The following is a 22,075-nucleotide window of genomic DNA, read 5'->3' as shown; positions in this document are numbered from 1 at the left end:
CTGCCCGGATCGGGGCCGCCGCCGCCTACCCTTCGCCCGGACCGGGGCCTTCCTTACTACCTACACAACCTGCAAATTAACCTTTAGGGAATCCTGCACTCAGACTCCCAAGTCCCTTTGGATCCCTGATTTCTAAATTCTATCCACATTCAGAAAATTGCCTACTTCTTTGTTCCTTCTATCAAACTGCATGACCATATATTTCCCTACACTGCAGTCCATCAACCACTTCTTTGCTTACTTTCCCACCCTGCCCAAGTCCCTCTGAAGAAGACCGCAGAGCCCACCTCACTGACAAAAGGCAAAGGAGGAAAAACCCAACACCCAACCCCAACCAACCAATTTTCCCCTGCAGCCGCTGCAACCGTGTCTGCCTGTCCCGCATCGGACTTGTCAGCCACAAACGAGCCTGCAACTGACGTAGACTTTTACCCCCTCCATAAATCTTCGTCCGCGAAGCCAAGCCAAAGAAAAGACACTAACTCTGTACCTTTTTTTTACATGGCCCACCTCCTGAGGCAATTTTAAGTGGTGAATTAACCTACCAACATTTGGGGTGTGGGAGCAAACTGGAATACCCAGAGGAAAACAACAAGGTTAAGGGTGAGCATGCACACTCCACTCAGGCAGCATCAGAGGTTAGCATTGATCCCTGGTTGCTGGAGCTATGAGGCAACAGTTTTGCTTGGTGTGCTGTTGAACTGAAATTGAATCTAAATTTTATTTCTGGGGAACCACAAGAATAAACCTTCCTTTCGGGTATATTGGACATCACCTGATGATGCGGCATCAAATGGTTGCTCAGTGCAGTTGGGCGATACAAGAAGCAAGTTCAGAAAGGTGCCCTTTGCTTTGGAAATGTTCACTAGAAGGGAGTACTATTCAACAAAGGAAGCAAGTTGCTGAATGGAAAGGATTTAACATCCTACTTTCAAAAAAAAACTTACAAGCCCAAAGGTGCAATTGGAAGGAATCTCTTTCTCCAATCTGATTTTATGTAACACACTGTCAACTCAAAATAAAACAAACTGATATCTTCAGTTTCAGAAGTGGTTGACAATAATAGATTATTATTAATTAGCCCTTGGCCTACAACTTTGATTCAATAATCTCATTATAAATTTGAGAGTTGCTCTGCATCCCAAAGCAGAATTCCCACACAAACTGATGAGAAAAGGGGAATGCATCCAGTTTATGCAAATATTCAAAAGAACAGGATGTCAACATGAACTCGCATTTCAATTTCAGCTCAGGATCACTCTTGTGTTTTTCTCTTTTCATTCACTGAATACAAGTGCGACTGACAATTGGACCGTGATTCGAATCCCGCACTGTTCGTAGGAGTTTGTACGTTCTCCCCATGTCTGCGTGGGTTTTCCACAGAGGCTCTTGGTTTCCTCCCACTGCTTGAAATGTACCGGGGGTGTAAGTTAATTGGGTGTAACATCAGCAGCATGGGACTCGTGGGCTGAAATGGCCATTTAATTTAAAATTTATTGTCCGGTCCCAATTGTCCCCAAGGATAGTCCAGACTAACAAGGATGGTGAGTTTCCTGACTTGAAAGACAGTAGTAAATATGGCAGGTTTTTAACAATAAAACAACAGAAACAACAGTTTCATGGCGACTATTATGGTCAGTAAATTTGAAATTTGAAAAAAATTAGAGTTGGGTGAAATGAAGGTTCAAAAGGTGTTTTGACAGATTTGGATTTGAAGGACACGGACTACCTGCCAATAAATGGAACAAGTTCAGAATGTGAAATTTAGTTGGTTTGGACAAGTTGTGCAGTCAGACTTGTTTCATGCTGTACGACCAAGACTCTCAAAAGGAATGCATTCCCCGAAAATATCTCATTGAGAAAAGTGGGCAGTGCCAAGGCACAACTGATCAGGTCTTTGACCTGAAAGGTTAACTGGTTTTAGTACCTACAGATGCTGCTGGATTGGTCAAGTTCTTCCAGTGTTTCTGCTTTGGGTAGAACTAATAAAGTTGCTGCTCCACAGCTTCAGTAAGCTTGGTTCGATCCTGTCCTCTGGTGGCATTAGTGTGGAGGTTAAACATTCTCTTCGTGATGGCAAGTTTTTTCTTCGACTACTCCAATAATCTTACCCCATCCGACTATTCCAAAGAACCAAGAGGTTGCATCGACGTGGTATGCCTGATAATGCCTAACAGAAGCCGTGTCTGACATGGGGTCGGGCCAAATTTTAAGTCAAAACTGACAAAAATAAAACCTCTCTTACCAGTAGTACTTTAGTTTGAAAAATCCCTTACATTTGTGGAAAATGCAATCGGCAACTCAAGTACAGAGGCTGGGAGCTCTGGCAAGTGGAGCTAAATTGGAGTCATATGGGGCCACATGCGATTCTAATACCCAAAATATCATTCTGCCAGAAAAGGTTAGGCTGCAATTTTCAACTATGTTTAACTCCTTACTGACATTAGAAGCCAGTAATTACTGTGTTTGAAGTATAGTGTACAACTGAATGTTGAAATGGTTGCTCTGTTAACAGCGTATCTGCAACAGCACTTAAGCCATTATCACGGGGGGGGATTAAAGTTGAAAATCTCAAACTCGGCAAAAAGAATTAGAACAAAAAAAACAATACAGGCATTCTCTCCTCGCTTCAAATTCAAACCAGTGCAGTGGTCAGAAAGCCTCGTAGATCAGAGATTCTCACTGAATTTCAACTAAGGCACTATAATTAATTCCCTACTACCGCCAACCAACCAACAACTGCTGAATTGTACAGACAAGTACATTCAGGCATGTCTGTGAACATATCATAAAATACTAACTTACCTCCACTAAGTACTAGGGATCTGCAAGATCAAACTTTAGCATAATGCAGTGCCTTCACAAATTGAGGAAAGGAATGCAAGAAAAACTTCCTGCAATCTTATAACAAACCACTTTGTATGATTAGCAGTGGTAGAGTGAGTTGGACTGGAAGGTAGAATTTCCTATTGAAACCAAAACAATTGAAGGATCGCTGAACGTTGAATTTCTGATGCAGAAGTGAGTCATTATTGTCAATAACAGAATACAGCAAGGACACCCTAACCCTTCTGATTTCCTCACAGTACGACCTGAAGTCCTGTCAAACAAAGGAATACATACGCAGAGTTAGTGCATGTGCCTGCCAGGATTACCTATCTGCTAGACAGAATACAGTATTTCCACTTGAAGAAATTGGACAAACAAGCTTGTGTCGATTTTAAATAAAAAGGAGAAACAGGAATAAAAGACAAGCACTTCTTTAATTACATGACTGGGCTACCAATCCCACAGCAGTATCAAGTGTCCAGAAAAGGCATTCAAATCCCACCATGACACTTTGAGAATTTGATATGAAGGTAGGTGGAAGGGCAGATCGTATTGGACAGGTTTGGAGAATAGATAGAGAAGTGGTAGATGGATTACAACATTGGAAGATGTGTGGTCATGCACTTTGGAAGAAATGCACTTTTCTAAATAGAAAACATAGAAAACTAGATGCAGGAGTAGGCCGTTTAGCCCTTCAAGCCTACACCACCATTCATTATGATCATGGCTGATCAGTACCCGGTTCCTGCCTTCTCTCTATACCCCTTGATCCCCTTAGCCACAAGGGCCAAATCTAACCTCCTCAAATATTGATAAGGAACCGGCCTCAACTACTTCCTGTGGCAAAAAATTTAGAAAGTGGGTGTCCAAAAGGACTTGGGAGCCCTTGTGTATGATCCCTGAAAGGTTAGCTTGCAGGTTGAGTCGGTAATAAGACAAATGTTAGTATCCATTCCTAGAGCACTAAATTATAAAATCAAAGATGTAAATGCTGAGACTTAATAAACATTGGTCAGAAGGCCACATTCTCAGCAGTTTTAGGCCCCAAATCAAATGAACAATGTGGGAGAGAGTCCAGAGAAATTTTTGAGAATGATCTCAGGATGAGATACGTATGAAGTACATTTCATTGATCTGGGCCTGTACTTGCTAGAATTTAGAAGGATGAGGGTAGATCTCATTGAAATCTATGAAAATTGAAAGGGCTGGATAGAATAGATGTGGAGAGGTTTTCAACAGGAGAGTTCAGGACCAGAGGCAAAGCCTCAGAATAAAAGAACATCTCTTTTGGAGACAGATGAGGAGACATTTCTTCAGGCCAGAGGGTGGTAAATTGATAGAACTAGTTGGTGCAGGTTGTCGTGCAGGCAAAATCATTGGTATATTTAAAGTGCAGGCTAATGAGTTCTTGATTGGTCAGGGTTTCAAAGGTCATGGAGAGAGTAGGGTTGAGGGGGAAAAATATATCTGCTGCAGTTTGAATGGCAGAGCAGACTCAATGGGCTGAATGGCCTAATTCTGCTTCAACATCTTGTGGTCCAGGGAATTGAACATAAAGAGAACTGGAAATAAAATACTGACATTAAAAGGGTGGCTCCACTCCCACCCCTTTATGATTGAATACAGCAGATATTCATTAAGATGCTATGTTTTTCATCTGTAACCCATGACTGAATTGGAAAAAAAAACAATATTATTACCAATCAAAACTTTCCAATGAAGTTGTGAAATTTGAAGTAAAACTGAGTATTATTGAAATTTGGAATCCATTTCGACAAACTAATACAACTCACTTCATGTTCTCTCCTCTTAAAGCTCAATGAATCCAACAAGCCAAATGTTTTCATTTTTTACCACAATGATTCTATTGAATGATACTTCCAATGAACTTTTACTTTTAATATCATTTATTGCAGCAATTATTTAATCAAGTTTGCAATTGTTGTGTATTTAAGTTTGTTATATCAAATTATAATCATTATCATGTGTGCTCTGGAATCAAAATCTCAAACTTTTTTCCTGAAGGGTTAATCAACCATCTTACAATAAACTGACACTACTATTGCCAATATTAATATTTGGGGAGGGATTTGGTTATTATAGCCTTTTCCCAAGTTGTCGGTTAAAAGGATACCAGCTCACCATTTACAAATAAAATGGATTTTTTTTGCAGACCAATTGTTCCTATACCTTCCACATCACTGCCATCTATTGGTGGAATTCTTCAGCGGCTGCCACCAGCCCCAGCTCTGAAGTGGTGGTGACATACATACACTGTCTTAAATCTACAGCTATTTATATTGCAAACAACTTCAACCATGATCCTCTGAAACTGGTTACGGTGCTCCAGAGATCAGCCCGTTTTCACTGAACTGCTTTTCCAGCTTTCCACAATATCTTCCATTTCACTTAAACCAAGATACAGAACCATGACATTTCACACGAACTTCATGCAATTATTGATTGCAGTCTTGAGCTCGGCCATAAAAATAAGCTTAACCAAAATATGGGTGGCAGCATTCCTGATGAAAAGCATCTGGGCAATGTATGACTACAAATAGAGGAGCTGCTCCATTAACATTAAAGTCATCTGGCAACAAAAAGTGATAATATAAAAATTGGGTTTTCAGAAAACCTTTGAAGAGGGGTAAAAGAGGTGGAAAATAACTGGTTGGACAGAAAAATTCAGTTCATGATTGTGTTTGACCACCAAAGGTAGAAACAACTATTTTTAGCAATGCTAATCCCACAAAGTAAATTCATGAAACAAAATGCTCCTTACCCTTACAATCAGGATCCATTTTATCAGTGACAATCCAAATCCACAAATTGCACCATAACGGCCTGCTATGGTGTTGGTGAGGCAGAATGAGAGACAAAAGCCAATCCAGTTAAACAGGAATGCCACTGCAGAAACAAGATGATTTATGCAATTTTACTTTAAAATGCTCGGCCAGAATTGGAAACCAAACCATTAGAAATTTGCACATTAAGCATTTGTTTTACCTGAGGGTATCGATAGAAGAAAGAGACAATTCTACTCCGCAAAAATGAATAACCCAATTCTAAGTTCCTGTATATGCAGTGCTCACATTGACATCAATGTTTTACTTTGATGTCAATGCCTACAAATGTCATCCAATTCAGCAAAATCCCTTCATCGTGCAAACAAATACCACTGAAGGCATTTCTGGGCCATGTTTAATTATAGCTTTTGAAATGCCTTATGGGTGATAATGAGCAAAATTCAGGTTTAAGACCATTACACCTTTAAAGTTGCAAGTTATTAATAATTTACTAGATTTTAATTAGTTAAACAGTCAAGCTGCTGAAAAACTCAGCAAGTCAAACAGCATCCACATGGAGAAATGATCAGTCAACATTACGGATAAGGATCCTTTATTGAGACGATCTTCTTCGAGCAGATCTCATCTTCCTTGCAAATCACAGTGTGTGCCCCGCTAATACAATCTAAACAATAGATTCTTGGTTGATTTATTTCAGTGAGCAGAGAACATGACATTTCCAGTGCTCTTCATTCCTCTCCTTGAAGCTTGATTGAATATCCACGAATCAATAAGCTTTTCCATCTGTCCGGCCCCTGCTGTTTTCTTTCAACAAATGTAGTGCTTGGAAATTCCCTCACTGTTAACTTTAAAGCTTTCTCTTTCGAATACTTATCCATTATTTTATCATTTCTCCTTTGCTGCTTCATATTCATGATGGGATTGAGCGATCAAGGTACACACCATTAATCTTAATAATGAGCGCAGAGGAGGGAATCAGACAGAAATTAAGAACTGAAGAACAAGAGGTGGAAAGATACAGATTACATAAAACTGTTTCACGAGAACAGAAGTTGAAAGAACAATAAGCATGAAAGATGATAGTGAAGGCAGAGTGCTTGATCGAATCCACCACAATCCCAGAGCCAAAGATAACATGACTCCATGATGATCAGCCAGGAGCGGACTGCAGGCAGATTTCAAATACGATGTACAAGAGAGAGATAGAGAAACTAATGACATGATGACAAAACAAAATTCATTCAAAATTGAACTGCACATCACACATGTAGAAGAAAAGACCAGAGATTCCTTATGCAATGGAAACAGGTCATAATATTTTACAGAAGGATTATGTTTGGCAAGTGATGAAAGGTTATTCTTATAATCCTGAGTCTCGGATCTAACAAAGACAACCAACATACGTCAACAAGTCACAAACTGAGGTATATCTCAAGGCTGAATGAAGAAGATTTAATAAAATAGAAACAAAATGCTGCAAATACTTGGCTGGTCAGATAGTATCTGTGAAATCAAGGTCGATGAACATTTAGGGTGAGATTCTACAAAATGGCGGCACTACTGTAATGGCAGTGCTGCTGCTGGTGCAGACCTGGAGAGACACAGGGCTCCCACAGGATCCGACTGCCGTCAGCTCCCTGCAGGTGTTGAATGGCCTGTTAAAGGAACCATTAGTAGTTTTATTTAAAATCCCGCAGTCAAGGGGTCTGTGCCCAAGATGGTGGCACCTCTGATCGGCAGTAGCCATGAGGGGTTGCAGACTCCAGGGAAGTGTTGGACTGGCAAAGGGCACCAAAAAAAATGTGGAGGCAACCCTCTCCCCCACCCCCCGTCAATGAAGGAGAAGCAGAGGAGACGACCCATGGGATGGTAACTACAGCAGTGGACCAGTCAGGTGCCCTGAGGCAGAAGGACCCACACAGATGGCGAGCTGTTGATAACTTGAGGCGAGGAAGCATGAAGGCTGTGAGCTGCTGGACACTGCGGTCAAGGGACTCATGCCAGGTTGTGGACTGCTGGAGACTGACTCAAAACTGGAAGAAGGGGTACCAGATATCAGAACCGGGGTGCGAGAGGGTGCTGAAGGGTTCCTAATCGTATCGGACCTGGAGCTCAGGTTGCCAATGGTTTAGACAGGACTCTGTGGGGCTGTTTTGGTTCTTTAAAAAAGGCTCCAGAAGTAACCCTGGAAATGATAGACTAGTGAGCCTGACATCAGTAGTAGGTAAATTATTGGATGGTGTTCAAAAGATTGGATATACAATTCTTTGGATAGCCAGAAATTGATTAAGGAGTGGTAGTTTGTGTTTAATCAATCTGATAGATTTTTGGAGTAGATTACCAGGAAAGTTGACGAAGGAAATGCTGTGAATGTTGTCCACATGGACTTCAGTAAGCCCTTTGACAAGGTCCCACAGGGGAGTTTAGTCAGGAAGGTTCAGATGCTAGTTATTCATGGTGGAGTAGTGGATGGGATAAACAATGACAGAATGGGGAGAAGCCAGAGTAGTGGTGGATGATGCTTCTCAAACTAGAGGCCTGTGACTAGCGGTGTGACTCAGAGATTGGTGGCGGGACCATTGTTGTTTGTCATCTATGTCAATGATCTGGATGATAATGTGGTAAATCAGATCAGCAAGTTTGCAGATGACACCAAGATTGGAGGCATTGTGGATGTGAAGAAGGTTTTCAAAGCTTCCAGAGGGACCTGGACCAGCTGTAAAAATAGGCTGAAAAATAGCAGATGGAATTTCATGCAAACAAGTGAGAAGTGTTGCATTGTGGAAGGACACACCAAGAAAGGACATACACGGTAAATGGTAGGGGACGGTAGGGCACTGAGGAGTGCGGTAAAACAGAGAGATCTGGGAATACAGATACAATTCCCTGAAAGTGGAGTCACAGGTGGGTATGGTTGTAAAGAGAGCTTTTGGCACAATGGCCTTCATAAACAGGAGTTGGGATGTTATGGTAAAGTTGTACAAGACATTGGTGAGGCCAAATTTGGAGTATTGTGTGCAGTTTGGTCACCTCACTACAGGAAGGATATCAATAAGAATGAAACAGTACAGAGAAGATTAACTAGGATGTCGCCCGGAATTCAGGACTGAGTTACAGGGAAAGGTTAAACAAGTTAGGATTCATTCCCTGGACCATAGAAGAATAGGGGGGAGATTTGATAGACATTTAAATTTAAATTATGAGGGGGAGAGATAGGGTAAATGTAGATAGGCTTTTTTCACTGAGGGTAGGTGAGATATAAACCAGAGGAAATGGGTTAAGAGTGAAAGGAGAAAAGTTTTGGGAGAACATGAGGGGAAACTTCTTCACACAGAGAGTGGTGGGGGTGTGGAATGAGCTGCCAGCTGAGGTGGTGAATGTAGGCTCAATATGAATATTTAAGAGGAATTTGGTACAGGTACATGGATGGGAGAGGTATGGAGGGCTGTGGACTGGATGCAGGTCAGTGGGACAAGGCACAAAAAAAAATGTTTGGCATAGACTAGAAGGGCCGAAGAGGTTTGTTTCTGTGCTGTAGTGTTCTATGGTTTTATGACATGTTTACTTTGTTTTGGTGTCCAGAAATGCTGTTTGACCTGCTGGGTACTTGTATTGCACATTGTAAACCAATGTGAAAATTCAGATGTGGAAGCCTGGTTCACCAGTAAGTACATTGTTCAGGCTCAGTCAGTGAAAGACAATTCTATGAGACTAAACCTCACTCCAATATTTAACCCTGCATAAATACTGACAACTAGATAACCCTACACCAGATGTCAAATAGAATGTGTGAACTCCCAGTTTCTTCTCAAGAGACATTAGGGATGTGCAATCAACACTGGGCTTCAATTCAATTTCAACTACATGGCCTAAAATTCAGAAATTGGCAATGATAGATTTTTTTTGAAAAGGAACAGCACAGAAAATTGATGTACAAGAGAGGTCACCCGTCTTAATCATGGCACCTAGTTCCACTCTGAGCTTAGCTAAGGTAATCTCAATGAAGAAAACTGAACTTTGTTAATTATTTCACATCTCAATGCAAGACGTAAAATAACCAATACTACAATTCTTCAGACCTCCACAGGGTGGCAGACGAGTGTACCAAAATTTTATATCCTGAGCCAACAGCAATGACAAAAAACACAAAATTACTACAGCATCTATTCTGAAAAAGTTCTAGATTTAATACGAGTCCCTGAACAGAATGTAGCATTTATCAAAATTAGCTTGGAGTGAAACATGAAAGTTTGCAGATGTTGTGATTGTAGTAAAAGCACAAGAATGCTGAAAGAACTCAGCTGGTCTCGCAGCGTCCAAAGGAGGTTAAGATATGTAACCGAAGTTACTGGACTGAGCCCTTCTTCAAGGTACAAGCAAAAAGCAGGCAGGTGCCTGAATGAAAAGGCTGGGAAGAAGGAAGAAAGGACAAGGAGGGGAAGCACCAGCCAAAAGGTGATAGATAATTGGATAGATAGGATGAGAGGAAAGGTGAGAATTGGTCAGGTTAGGGGGTGAAAGCAGAGCTGGAGGAAAGGGGGAATAGAGAGAGAGAGAGACTAAGAGAGAACAAAGGTCAACGTTAATGCTATCTATTGGAGGGTGCCCAGACAGAACACCAGGTATTGTTCCTCCAATCTGTGGGTGGTGACAGTCTGGGAGCGCGTGAGACCATGGGCAAACATGTTGTAATGGGAATGGGGAGAGGAATTGAAATAGGTTACTACTGGGAGATCCACGCTATTGCAGTGGAAGGAGGCAAGGTGCTGAATAAAGCAATCTCTCAGTCTGTGTCCAGTATCTCCGGAGTACAGGAGACCACAACGAGAGCACTGGATTCAGTGGATGACCCTTACAAATTCACAAGTGCTTCACTTGGAAGGACTGTTTGGGGCCCCAACAGGTGACGAGGGAGGAGGTGTGGGCAGAAGTGGAGCACTTCCTGCAGTCACAAGGGTAGGTGCCAAGGGTGTGATTGGTGGGAAGAGAGGAATTGATGAGGGAGTCACGGAGGGAGCCATCCCTGCAAAAGGCAGAGATGGGTAGATGCATCTGGTGGTGGGATCACAAAGTAGGTGGCTGAAATGACAGAAGATATGTTGGATGCAAAGGCTTAGTGGGGTGGTAGACAATGACAAGGGGAATCCTGTCTTTGTTGCACGTGGGGGTGGAGGTTGCCAGGGCAAATGTGCAGGTACTAGAGGATATGCGATGAGGGAAGAGTTGATGGCAGTCAAGAGGAAGTCACTTTTTTTATGAAGGAGCACACATTGGTTGATCTGGCATGGAAGACTTCGGAACAGATGTGTCAGAGACGGAGAAATTGCAAGAACCCAATGGAATCCTTACATGGGACAGGGCATGAAGAGGTGTAGTTGAGGTAGGTGTGGAAGTTGGAGGGCTTGTAGAAAATATCTGTCAAGTGTTAGTCGCTTGAGGTGTAGACGGAGATAGAGGGTATTGCTAGAAATGGACCGAGTGAATTTGTTGTGCTGGAAGTTGGCAGTAAAGTGGTTGAAGTCGACGAGCTCATCATGGGTGAATGAGGCAGCACCAAAGTAGTCATTAATGAAGCACAGGAAGAGTTGAAGGTCCTTGCCTGCATACGCTTGCAGCATGGATTACTCCACAGAGCCAACAAAAAGGAAAGCATAGCTAGGGCCCATGCGGGTACCCATGACTGTCCTTGGAAAAAGTGGAATGAGTCAAAGGAGAAGTTATTTAGGGCAAAGACCAGTTTTATCAGCCAGAGAAAGGTGGTGATGGAAAAACTGGAAATCCTACATTGCATGTCTGTCATGGTTGTACCCTGCATAAGGCAAGCAAAATAGTCGAGGAAGCAGCAAATGATTAACTACTTAACATTTTGATATTTCAGTGATGTACAGGATGCGGCACTTCAACACACTAAAACAATTTTCATTAGCTGCACTGCAGAATCCCATGATCGATTTCTGAAATAGCTTCATAATAATTACAAAGCATTCAAGAAAGGTGGCAATTCACCTGAAAAATTAAAATAAAGCAGAGTTCAAATAAACAAAACAGATGGTACTTACTGAAAAATGCCAACATGAATATGCCATCGTTGCCAACTCGCAACTGGTCAGCATCATTGAAGTCATCTCTTGGTGGAAAATCTTCTTCCTATGTTTACAAGGTGACACAATGCTATATGAGCAAGCATGCAATTTTAGCATTATAATTAAACACAGTCACGTGCTCCCATCATTTACTCCACCCAGTTATGACACAGGACTTTGAGAAAATCCAGCAAAATACCACACAGAAAACAGTTATCTGCGAACAGGCTTAAATCTTCTGTACATTTCTTGGGGAAAAAAATTTCAGGAACATCGTCAATGAAAGGATTTCTTGATTCTAATGGGTTGTGAAACAACAGCAGAGGAAAACTTCCATTTAGTTTGCCCTAAAATAGAAAGGACCACATTTTGTGAGCAATGGACCCATTTTAAAAAATAAAATTTACTTCCCCCTTGAATACATAGAAACTATTGGAAGGATTTCCCGCTGCCATCAGATTCCTGAATAATCAATGAATTAAAGACACTTTTCATACACTATTACTTACAGTAATGCTGTAAGATGGTTATAATATGAATGTTTCCACTATGATACTGCCACAAAACACCAAATTTCATGATTGTTCTTGACAATAAATTCTATATATTTATTGAGCTTTCCATGCTACGATGGTACGAAACAGCCTCAGCTAAAACTGGGGCACAGTTGGTGCAGCGGTTAGCACGTTGCCTTGACAATGCCAGCAATCGGGACTGGAGTTCAAATCCCACGCTCTCTGTAAGGAGTTTTTACATTTTCCCTGTGTCTGCATAGGCTTTCACCGGGGCATCCAGTTTCCTCCCACTGTTCGAAACGTACCTGGTTCATTGGACTGCATGGACACATGGGCCGAAATGGTCTATTACGGTGCTGTGTGTCTAAATTTAAATTTTAAAAACTGGGGAAAGAAACAGTTGACAGGCACATAAGCCAAGCTCTCAGATCTAAGCTACAAGTGTTTTAGTGCTTTCCAAAGAATGGAATTGCAAACAAAGATGAAAAAAAAAAGTTTTAAAACTTATTCAATTTGTCAAATATAGAAAGGATTTTGTTCATACCCACAATGCAGACACCAGGGGTGCAGTGCAAATGCTTTAGATGCCGGAGCTCACCAAAATGGTGTCACAAGTCTCGTGAGACCTGGCCTTGCCGGCCACCATGTTGTATTTGGCAGTGTATGATTGACAGCAAACTGTACGACTATAAAGTAGGATGACCGGTCGTGGAAGAAAACAGGTAAGTCCAGAATAGAGAATAGTGCTCAGCAGGGGGCAGAGGTTTTGTCTTATACGCTGCCGCCTTGAGTGGGCTCGTGAGGTGCTGGAGTGGCGCTCCAGTGAGTTTCGGCACCACTACACCCCTGGCAGAAACTATATACTCCCATAGCCCAGACTATACATTACCTAAAACATTATTAAGACACAACATGAACAAATGAGCAGAATAACCCTTGAATAGCTGCATTTCACCCATCTCACAATTTCCCTTTATTCCATCAGCTGCATTTTTCACCTTCTCAACTGCCTTTCTCAGTCTAATGAATGGTCCTTAAACCTTTTAGCATTTTGCTTTCCACAGAAGCTGCCCAATTTATTGTGTTTTCTAAGCCAGTTGCATTTTCTGTTGTTATTTCTCTCACAGCCAGCCTGAAGTCTAATTCTCCTGTCGAACAGTTTGCTCAAATTCTGACTTTGGGTCAATCAGTAGTTTGCCAATAAATTGGAAAACTGAATTTGAACAAAAATAATCTCTGAAAGCTTGTCGAGACAAATTGCTGAGTATGCAGACTATGACAAAAAGCAAAAAGAGAAATCAACTGAAAAGGAAACATTATCTTCAGTCCACTGAAAATAAAGCAACAGAAGACTAAGCAAAAGGGCCTCCTTTATCTTCTACTGAACATTGATCTTTAGCACAGAAGTACATTGTGTTAGAGGTATAATGGTTAACTCAACTTAACTGCCAACCACATGGGTGAACTTTACTATAAAATAATGACCAAGGATTAGTTTTCACTTGTTCATAGTATTAGCTTTAATCATTTTTTCCCCCCCACAGAACATTTAGGAATCAGCAAATAAAAAGAAAACCTGATATTAACTAAAACCATCTTGGACTCTTTCACAACTTTGATGATTTTCTCAATGAACCAGCCCAAAAACATCCTTGCCAAGTGTCTTGGTTAAACTTGTACCTCTCACTTTGTTCGTTTTAGATTGGTCACAGTGTTTGAGCTACCGAAAGAAAATAGAGACACACACTGAGAGCAGTTCAGTCTACACAAATGTTTATTACAAATATAAAGCAGGTTTCAAACTACAATATGCAAGCCTGCCTAATCATACTTAACAACGCCTGGACTGGTCCCAACTGCCGAAGCGAGGCAATGACGGCACACTTGTAGTAGGCTGCCGGGGCGCCGGTAGCAGCTCCTTCACCTCCCCCGACCGGGACGTTGCTCGGACTCTAGCCGTTCTTCCTTCTTGACAAGAGATGTTCCCATCCCTCGGAGAGTCTAAACTTCAGCAGCAGGACCACAGACTTTTATACCCCAAAAACAATTAATCATGCACCCACTCCCTCTAACATTTGTCAGTCAAAATCAAAGCTGAGCATACTATTCTACAATTTAGAAGATTGATTATTATGGAACCAGGATGCTATGATTTCCTGGTTTATCTCGTAGATACAAGGACTCATTAAAACTTCTTGAGCAAGACAGGTTGTGACCAATACGTCAATTTCAGAGTGTCGTATTTGACAACTGCTTTCCCTGGGCCTCACAGGGGAATTCCATTTCAAAGTGTATCTTCAGATAAATCCCCATGGCTGAGTTTAATTACATCTGCTAATTCTGAAAGTAAGGTGACCTGAGTGTGGCCCCAGTGTTGTCAGTTTCACATAAGCAAGGAAGCATCTGAACACATGGTTTTAACCCTCCATTACACCAAGAAAGTCAATAGTATGTTGCATAAAAATGTGCTCCACAATCACAAACTGTCTTTTTTTTTAATCTCCAGAGGTAAAAAGCAGTGACAATCTGAACAAGTTGTTGCATATCACACTAGATGTTCAACCAGGCACTGTCCGGCATTGGTTATCTGCACTTTTTCCCCAGAGGGGAGTGGGATAAAATCATTCCCCTTTCAATGTCCCACCTGCTCATTGGTCTTATCTGAGCAACGTCAGGATGGATGTTTTCTAGGTAAGTATATTGTTTTCCATCATTGCTGGCCTCCCCTCCCCACACTCTCACCACCTAGAAATCTCCAATGAACTCCAGTTCCACACCTCCACCACCCACCCATCACCTTCAATGCTTTATTTACTCATCCTATCCTCAGTCTCCTGCTCTTACTACCCACATCCCCTGTCATTCCCCAAATACCAATTGCTGCTTTTCCAACCCCATCACCTAAGCAACCAAATGCAGGAGTCCATTCATTGTTTCATTGCCCTATCTTCTCAAACCTGGCCTCTGAAGCAAGCACCATGTCGTGGTCGCAGACTTTTAATCTTGAATGGCACACTGGCATTGTACCATGGAGTATATCCCCCTCATACAGTTAGAGTGCATTAGAATTTCTGAGAATTTCAGGTTTAAGCAATAACTTCCCTGTTGTTCCAGAAGGTGGCAACAGAGCTTATTGCAAAGCGAAGTTTGTTGTAAATTTTGGCCTTCACTGTTCCGACAGGATCCACATAATTATTTTCAGTAAAAGTCTGATCCAACAAAATTTATTGTAGTGGGTCTGATTGCCATGAATGAGAAAGTTATTGAGACCATTGAAACGTGATTAATCTAAAATGTAATTGTTTAAATGAACACAGGAATGGAGATTGAGAATCTGGTTAGGTGCTGCCAGAACAACAATCTTGCTCTCAATGTCACCACAACCAAGTGCTTATTGTTGAGCTTAGAAAGAGGAGGATGAGGGACGACGCACCCATTGGCATTGACAGTAAGGAAGTGGAGAGGGTTAGAACGTAAAAATTCCCTGGAGTCCATATTTCAGAAGACTTCTCAACAAGCAAGGATATCAAGGCCACTGTTAAGGCACACCAATGCCTCTACTTTCTATGGAGTCTGAGAAAATTTGGCATGTCATCAAATACTTTTATCAAACTTCCACAGGTGCACTATGGAAAATTTACTGACTCAGAGCATCACAACCTGATTTGGAGATTTGACTGCCCAGGAACACAGAAGGCAACAAATATAGCCAAGCCAATCAAAGTCTCTGACTTTCTATCCATTGAATACATCAATGCAAGATACTGGCTCAAAAAGGAAGGGCCAATATCACAAAAGACACTCATCACCCTGAGTATAACCTCTTCTCACAACCACCTTTGGGAAGAAGGCACAGAGGCCTGGAAACCAGATCCTCTACATTCAAGACATGTTTCTTTTTAGGCAGCCATCCCCTTGTTACACTAATATGGGTCTGCTCAGACACCACAAAATGACTGTCTGCACTATTGCCAAGTCATTTTATTTTGCACTGGGAAAGCTGAGTATTTAATATACCATTCTGCTTGATTTACTTTTTCCATTGTTTTTGTCACTTTTTCCCCTAAAGTTCCTGTTTAGTTCCCCCAAAGAAGCTGTGGCAAGAATTTTGGAGCACGAACATTCTGTACTTTGGTTTGACCATGTAGAAATTACAGCCTTTTTTTATACAAAGCATATGGAACGACACCATAATGTTTGGGACATTTGGCTTCACAGGTGTTTGTCAGTACTCAGGTATGCTTAATTGCTTCATTGGCACAGGGATATAAGAGAGCAAGGCTTGTTTCTAAGTCTTTAATCACCCTTGGAGTCAATAGTTGCCATTTTTCAACACGAGGACCAGAGTTGTGAAAGGAAAGTCAAAGAAGCCATTTTGAGGCTGAAAAACAAGAATAAAGCAGTAAAAGACATCACCCAAACCTTAGGATTACCAAATCAACTGTTTGGAACAACATCATGAAGGAACAATGTACTGGTGAGCTCAGTAGTCAACAAAGTACTAAACATGACTACATTAATATGCATATCATTGCTATGTCCCAAATTTTATGGTGCCCTGAAATGAGGAGATGATGTATAAAGAGTGCTGTAATTTCTATATGGTCAAACCAAAACATATACAAATAACCTTAAATAAAATCTACAATGTGCATTTTAATTATGTGAATTACTTGATTACAAATTTAAAACTGCAGTGCAGAGGGGCAAGTAAAGGAAAATGTCTTAGCCCCAAAAATTAAGGAGGGCACTGTACATGTTCCTTCTAAAAACTTTGCTATTTCCACATATTTGCAACATTCCTTTGCAATTGCAAATAGCTTTGTCTTCATATCTTTGCTGGAATTTTGTTGGTCAAGAAAATAATTTAAAATTTAAAAACTATTTTTAGATTAAATTTGTCCATTACTCTGTCTTAAATGAAATGCAAATCTTGATACATATAAATCTTGATAAATAATCAAGCACCAAGGTTCAGCTGCAGTCTATGTACCTGAAGATAATCAGAAGTCAAAACCAATTGAGAAAACCATGGGCTCCCTCCAAAAAAATTCTATATGGATTTCCCTTCTAGAATCTCTGGCAGAGCAACCCAATGGCATCCAGCTCCAGATAAAGATTACTACAGTTGGCATACCAGGATAGATTTCCTTCCAAGTAGTAATAAAGGGATCAATCTTTTTTGGTTATTCATGATCAAGTTAGTGTAGCAATTAGTACAACGCTATCACTGGTGCTGTCTGCAATGAGTTTAGGTCTCTGGGTGATCCGGTTTCATTCCATCCTTCAAAACTTACATGGGTTGAAGGTTAATTTGGTGGTATGGGGTCATTGGTCTGCCACTGTACTATAGGTCTAAATTAAAAATCAAATGGAATTTGACATAACTAGACCAATACCAACAAATCTCCGTCATAATACAAAAACAAAAATGCTCTGGGTTAATGATGGTTGACAAATGAGAGATGAATTAGCACATTTTGAATATTTGTGCTAAAAACTGAAACAGCATTTTACATGCATGAACAAGAGCATTGACCATTTGACACCTCCCACACATTTTGAGATTCCCAACAGTCTGTGGAATGGCACAATTTGGAAGTTCTTCCCAAACTACTTTATTTTCTTAATCACTTAAGTGGCAAATTTTATGCAACTGAACACAATCTACTGACTTCTTGATACCAATGCTCTATCCACAACTGTATCTCCTTTCTTCCTGTCACTGGTCACTGCTGTGTGTGGAGGAAATGTGGCCCACCTGCCTGTCTGAAATGTGTATATTGCGGGTGGTCAAGTATCCTTCCCCCATTTGGAACTTATTCGGAAGTCACATCACCTGTCCATCAAGGTTGGGCTCCTGCCACTAATTACATCACCAGTCAATCAAGGTTAGGCTCTGTCTACTAATTAGTGCAGACCTTGCTGTCAGATAATTCAAATCACTCAGCATCAGAATTGACGAGACACCAAATTCGTACTCTATTTAGCACCAGCGCATTTTTCTCTCTGCCTTGTGGTGATAGCCCCGGACACCACTCCATGCCAGGTCACTACCATGGATGTCACTTGAAAGGGTCTTGGGTGAGGTGTGCACTGCACTGAAGCTGAGCCGTAACGTCGTTACGGTTCAAATTGCTATAGATCAATACTCGCAATAGAGCCACACTTCCAGACGATCAGGGGGTCTGAGAGTGTGTGTATACCCCAGCGGGTACTGCTTGTATCGAAGCTACCTCCAAACAATCAGGGGTCTGGGAATGTGTGTATTACCCCTGCTTATAGCGTATAGTCAGCACTGCCTGTGTGAATTAATAATTGTGTACTGTTTAATATTTCCCACGCTCTTATAAATCGTGTGTGTTTTATCCCCATAACATTTTCCCATGCTCCTTTATAAATAGTGCAGTTTTATTCCCGTAACATATTCCCATTCTCCTTCATAAATTGTGCGTTTGTTTTATTCCTGTGTAATGGAGGATTTAGACCAGCTTATGCAAGAATGTATGCATGCAGAAAACATAATCTAACCACCATGGGGTCCAGAGATGCATATGAATCAGTAGACATAATCTAAATTCCACCATGGGGCCCAGAGATGCATATGAATCAGAAGACATTATCTAAATTCCACCATGAGGCCCAGAGATGCAGTTGTCTTTTGTTGGTCGCAGACTGTCAGGAGACCTTGAAGATAAGTAAACGATTTATTCAGGGTGATGGGCCCGCTACTGAAGTTTCAGACTCTCTGAGGGGTGGAAACGTCTCTCAGCAAGAAGAAAACTTCTAGAGTCCAACCAACATCCTGGTCGGGGGAGGTGAAGAAGCTGCTTCTGGCGCCCCGACAACCTACAAGTGTGCGGTCATTGTCTCACTTCAGCAGTTGGGACCAGTCCAGGCGTTGATGAGTATAATTGGGAAGGGCTTGCATATTGTAGTTTGAAATCAGCTTTAGATTTAGTAATAAAGATTTGTATAAACTGAAGTGCTCTTGGCGTGTGTCTCTATTTTCTTTCGGTAGCTCAAACACTGTGACCAATCTAAAACGAATAAAGTGAGAGATACAAGTTTACCAGAACAATTGGCGTAGTCAGCAGGATTGGTCTCGAGATATTTCGCCGAAAGAAAGAGGTGAGCCCTGAGCAGCTCTTGATTCCAGGATGGACTTCCAAAGACGATGGGTTTGGCATGTTGGCCAATACCCTGTCTTTGTTGGGACCACCCATTAGTTGGGATGAGAGGTTAAATCCACCAAGTGCGCCTCTGGGAGAGTGGGTTGCCACTCTCCTTCGAGAAAGTAAATTTCCTGATAAAAAGGGGATGCTGACGGGTGGATTTTGGCTGCTGGCCACAGATCTTACGCCGCGCTGTTCAGCATGAAGCAGAATTAGTTCAGCGAGAAGTAGAATCCCAGCCCAAGAGAGAGCAACTAGAGGAGGACATAGATGCCATGCGACAACGCTGTTCCATGATGAGCGAGATTGTTTGCACCAGTCAGGACCGAGCCAAAGAATGGGAGGATAAGCATGTCCAAACGATCTGCCGTAATATTAAACTCCGGCAGCAGCTCTGTGCAGATAAGGAAAAGCAAGGGGTAGAACCCGATTCGTGCCATGATAAAAGAATAGCGACGATCCTGATGTAATTGATGATTGGGACAGGAACATCTGGTATGATGACAATGGTAATAATGCAGATACCCCTCGGCATGTGCCTGATGTACTCCCCTCTCCACCCACTGTTCATGCCCGCCCCGTAAGGCAGCAGACTTTCCAAACAGACGGAGACGGAAAGGGGTATGATGTAATGGTAGAGATTGAAGGGATAGATGTCCCGGCATCCCAAGCGGACCCAGGGGAAGGTACCCAAACCCCTGCTTATGCTCTATGAACCCCCCACCCCCACCTCTACGGGATGGCCTGGGTCTCCTCCTGTCCTGGGCCAAAGTGGGAACAGGGGTCGGGAGCAGTCAACGATTCGTGACTACTCTATAAAAGAGCTGGCCGCCATTGGAGATCAATTTAGGCAAAAGGCGGGAGAAACTCTGTTGGCCTAGCTCTTGCATGTTTGGGAACAAGGAGGGGGTAATGTATATTTAACCTCTGAGGAATTGTTGGGATTAGGAACATTGACTATTGATATCCGGGTCACTGCTGAGCTACATGGTAGAAGGAGAGGGGTGGATTACTTACTTGCCACTTTAGGGGATGCCCTGTTACGAGTATACCTGTCACCAGTAGATTGGGATTTACATTTGCAGAATAATTGGGGCACCCCAGAGGAGGGTATAGCAGTAATTTGTCAACAAGCCCTGGCCTCTGCCTTGTATGCAGGGCATTTGAGGTTGTGGGTACGTGGGGGGAGCCCTGACGAAGAGATGTTCACGGCCGGAATGCATTGCCCGATTGGTTCATTCTGCCCAACCCACTGTACGGGGACTGGTTCTGTCCGTAGCTAGTACGCTAATTGGGTACCCTGTGTCTGAGGCGGTGCATGCCTTATCTAGGTTTCGATAATTAGAGTTGGGAGGTAAAATCCACTCACATACAACCCAGGTTAAATCAGACAAGCAGGATGAAAAGAGAGGGGCTGCTGCCAATAACGGACCGACAAGAAAGGACCTTTTTCTAACCTTGTTAAAGTTAGGTGTACCTAAATGTGATATTGATGGGAAACCTACTGCGGTCCTTTATGCCCTTTATAAGAGGAAGGCAGGGGAACATCATCCCCAGTTGTTGAGTCCTCCTGGCCCAGCTGTGCCTTCTGTTCTCACTGCTGCTCCTATTGAGCCAGCTTGTCTTGCTCCAGTTACCCATGATGAGATAAAACAATTGGTTAAAAAGGCTCTTATGGATAATAGTAGCATGTGGTCCTGGAAGCCCCCGAACCCTACTAAGGGTGCGGGCGGGGTTCCCATGTCTACTCCATTGAGATATGGCGGATAAACGGGGACCCGTAGCCATGCATACTGTTAACAATCCATTGGGGTGGGGGTAATGACCGCCAATATTTGGCCTTGGTCGATACCGATGCAGAGCACTCGGTGATTCCTGGTAAACCCGACCTCTGGACTGGACCGACATTTCGAATAGAGGGGATGGGAGAAGCAACCACCCTGGCGAAGGAAATAAAAGTCCGCGCCACAGTGGGTGATGGCCCTTCCCCTGTATGGTTACATGCCCTGGTGGCTGCCACTGACAAGTGTATCCTGGGTATCAATATGTTAGCCAGTGCGGCCCTTAATACTAGCCAAGGGGGATTTGCATTTGGAATTCGGACTATTACAAAAAGACTAGTGGTGGGTCGGGCTAAGTGGGATCCTATGATGGTGGTGCCTCTCCCCCACTCCCCCCCCCCCCGAAACCAGTATGCATTCCACAATATCGCCTCCCTGGAGGGCAGGAAGAGATTACTGCCACCATTGATGCTTTGCAAGAAGGGGTAGTGAGGCCCGCAACGTTGCCCTTTAATAGCCTTGTTTGGCCGGTACAGAAGCCGGATGGCTCCTGGAGAATGACAGTTGATTATCATTGTTTTGAACAAACATGCCCCAACACTTGCTTCGGCAGTTCCGGACATGGTTACCCTTATTGGAAACATTGCTACTGGGAACTCAGGAACATGGTATGCTGTCATTGATCTCGCTAATGCCTTCTTCAGTATTCTTATAGCTGAGGTCTCACAGGATCAGTTCGACTTTACCTGGAAGGGGCGCCAGTATACGTTCACCCGCCTCCCTGAGGGCTATGTACACTCTCCCACTATTTGCCACAGTCTAATTGCCCGATATTTGGAGGCGGTGCCAGTATCGCCTTCTCTCTCGATTCACCATTATATTGAT

General features: G+C 42.4%; 1 protein-coding gene and 1 long non-coding RNA gene across 5 annotated transcripts in view; one reads left to right on the top strand and one right to left on the bottom strand.

Moving 5' to 3' along the window:
* Positions 1-22,075, bottom strand: part of ndfip2 (Nedd4 family interacting protein 2) — an 80,278-nt gene that overhangs the window by 17,336 nt on the left and 40,867 nt on the right. For all 3 annotated transcript variants that reach the window (XM_069890327.1, XM_069890326.1, XM_069890328.1), the window contains 2 exons: positions 11,696-11,783; positions 5,612-5,736 (listed from right to left, as the gene is read on the bottom strand). In XM_069890327.1, the coding sequence (XP_069746428.1) occupies positions 5,612-5,736; positions 11,696-11,783 (213 nt within the window). The remainder of the gene's footprint in view (positions 1-5,611; positions 5,737-11,695; positions 11,784-22,075) is intronic.
* Positions 1-22,075, top strand: part of LOC138739007 (uncharacterized) — a 44,465-nt gene that overhangs the window by 19,207 nt on the left and 3,183 nt on the right. Inside the window, exon 3 of one of the 2 annotated variants that reach the window (XR_011341947.1) lies at positions 3,087-3,417. The exons of the other annotated variant lie outside the window; for it this stretch is intronic. This is a non-coding gene — a long non-coding RNA (uncharacterized lncRNA). Of the gene's footprint in view, positions 1-3,086; positions 3,418-22,075 lie in introns of those variants that run through there. 2 annotated transcript variants of the gene reach the window in all.

Source organism: Narcine bancroftii, chromosome 7 (genome assembly GCF_036971445.1).
Source record: "Narcine bancroftii isolate sNarBan1 chromosome 7, sNarBan1.hap1, whole genome shotgun sequence".
NCBI lineage: Eukaryota > Metazoa > Chordata > Chondrichthyes > Torpediniformes > Narcinidae > Narcine > Narcine bancroftii.
The sequence above is the reverse complement of the archived record's forward strand: the minus strand, read 5'-3'. Positions and strand labels throughout refer to the sequence as shown.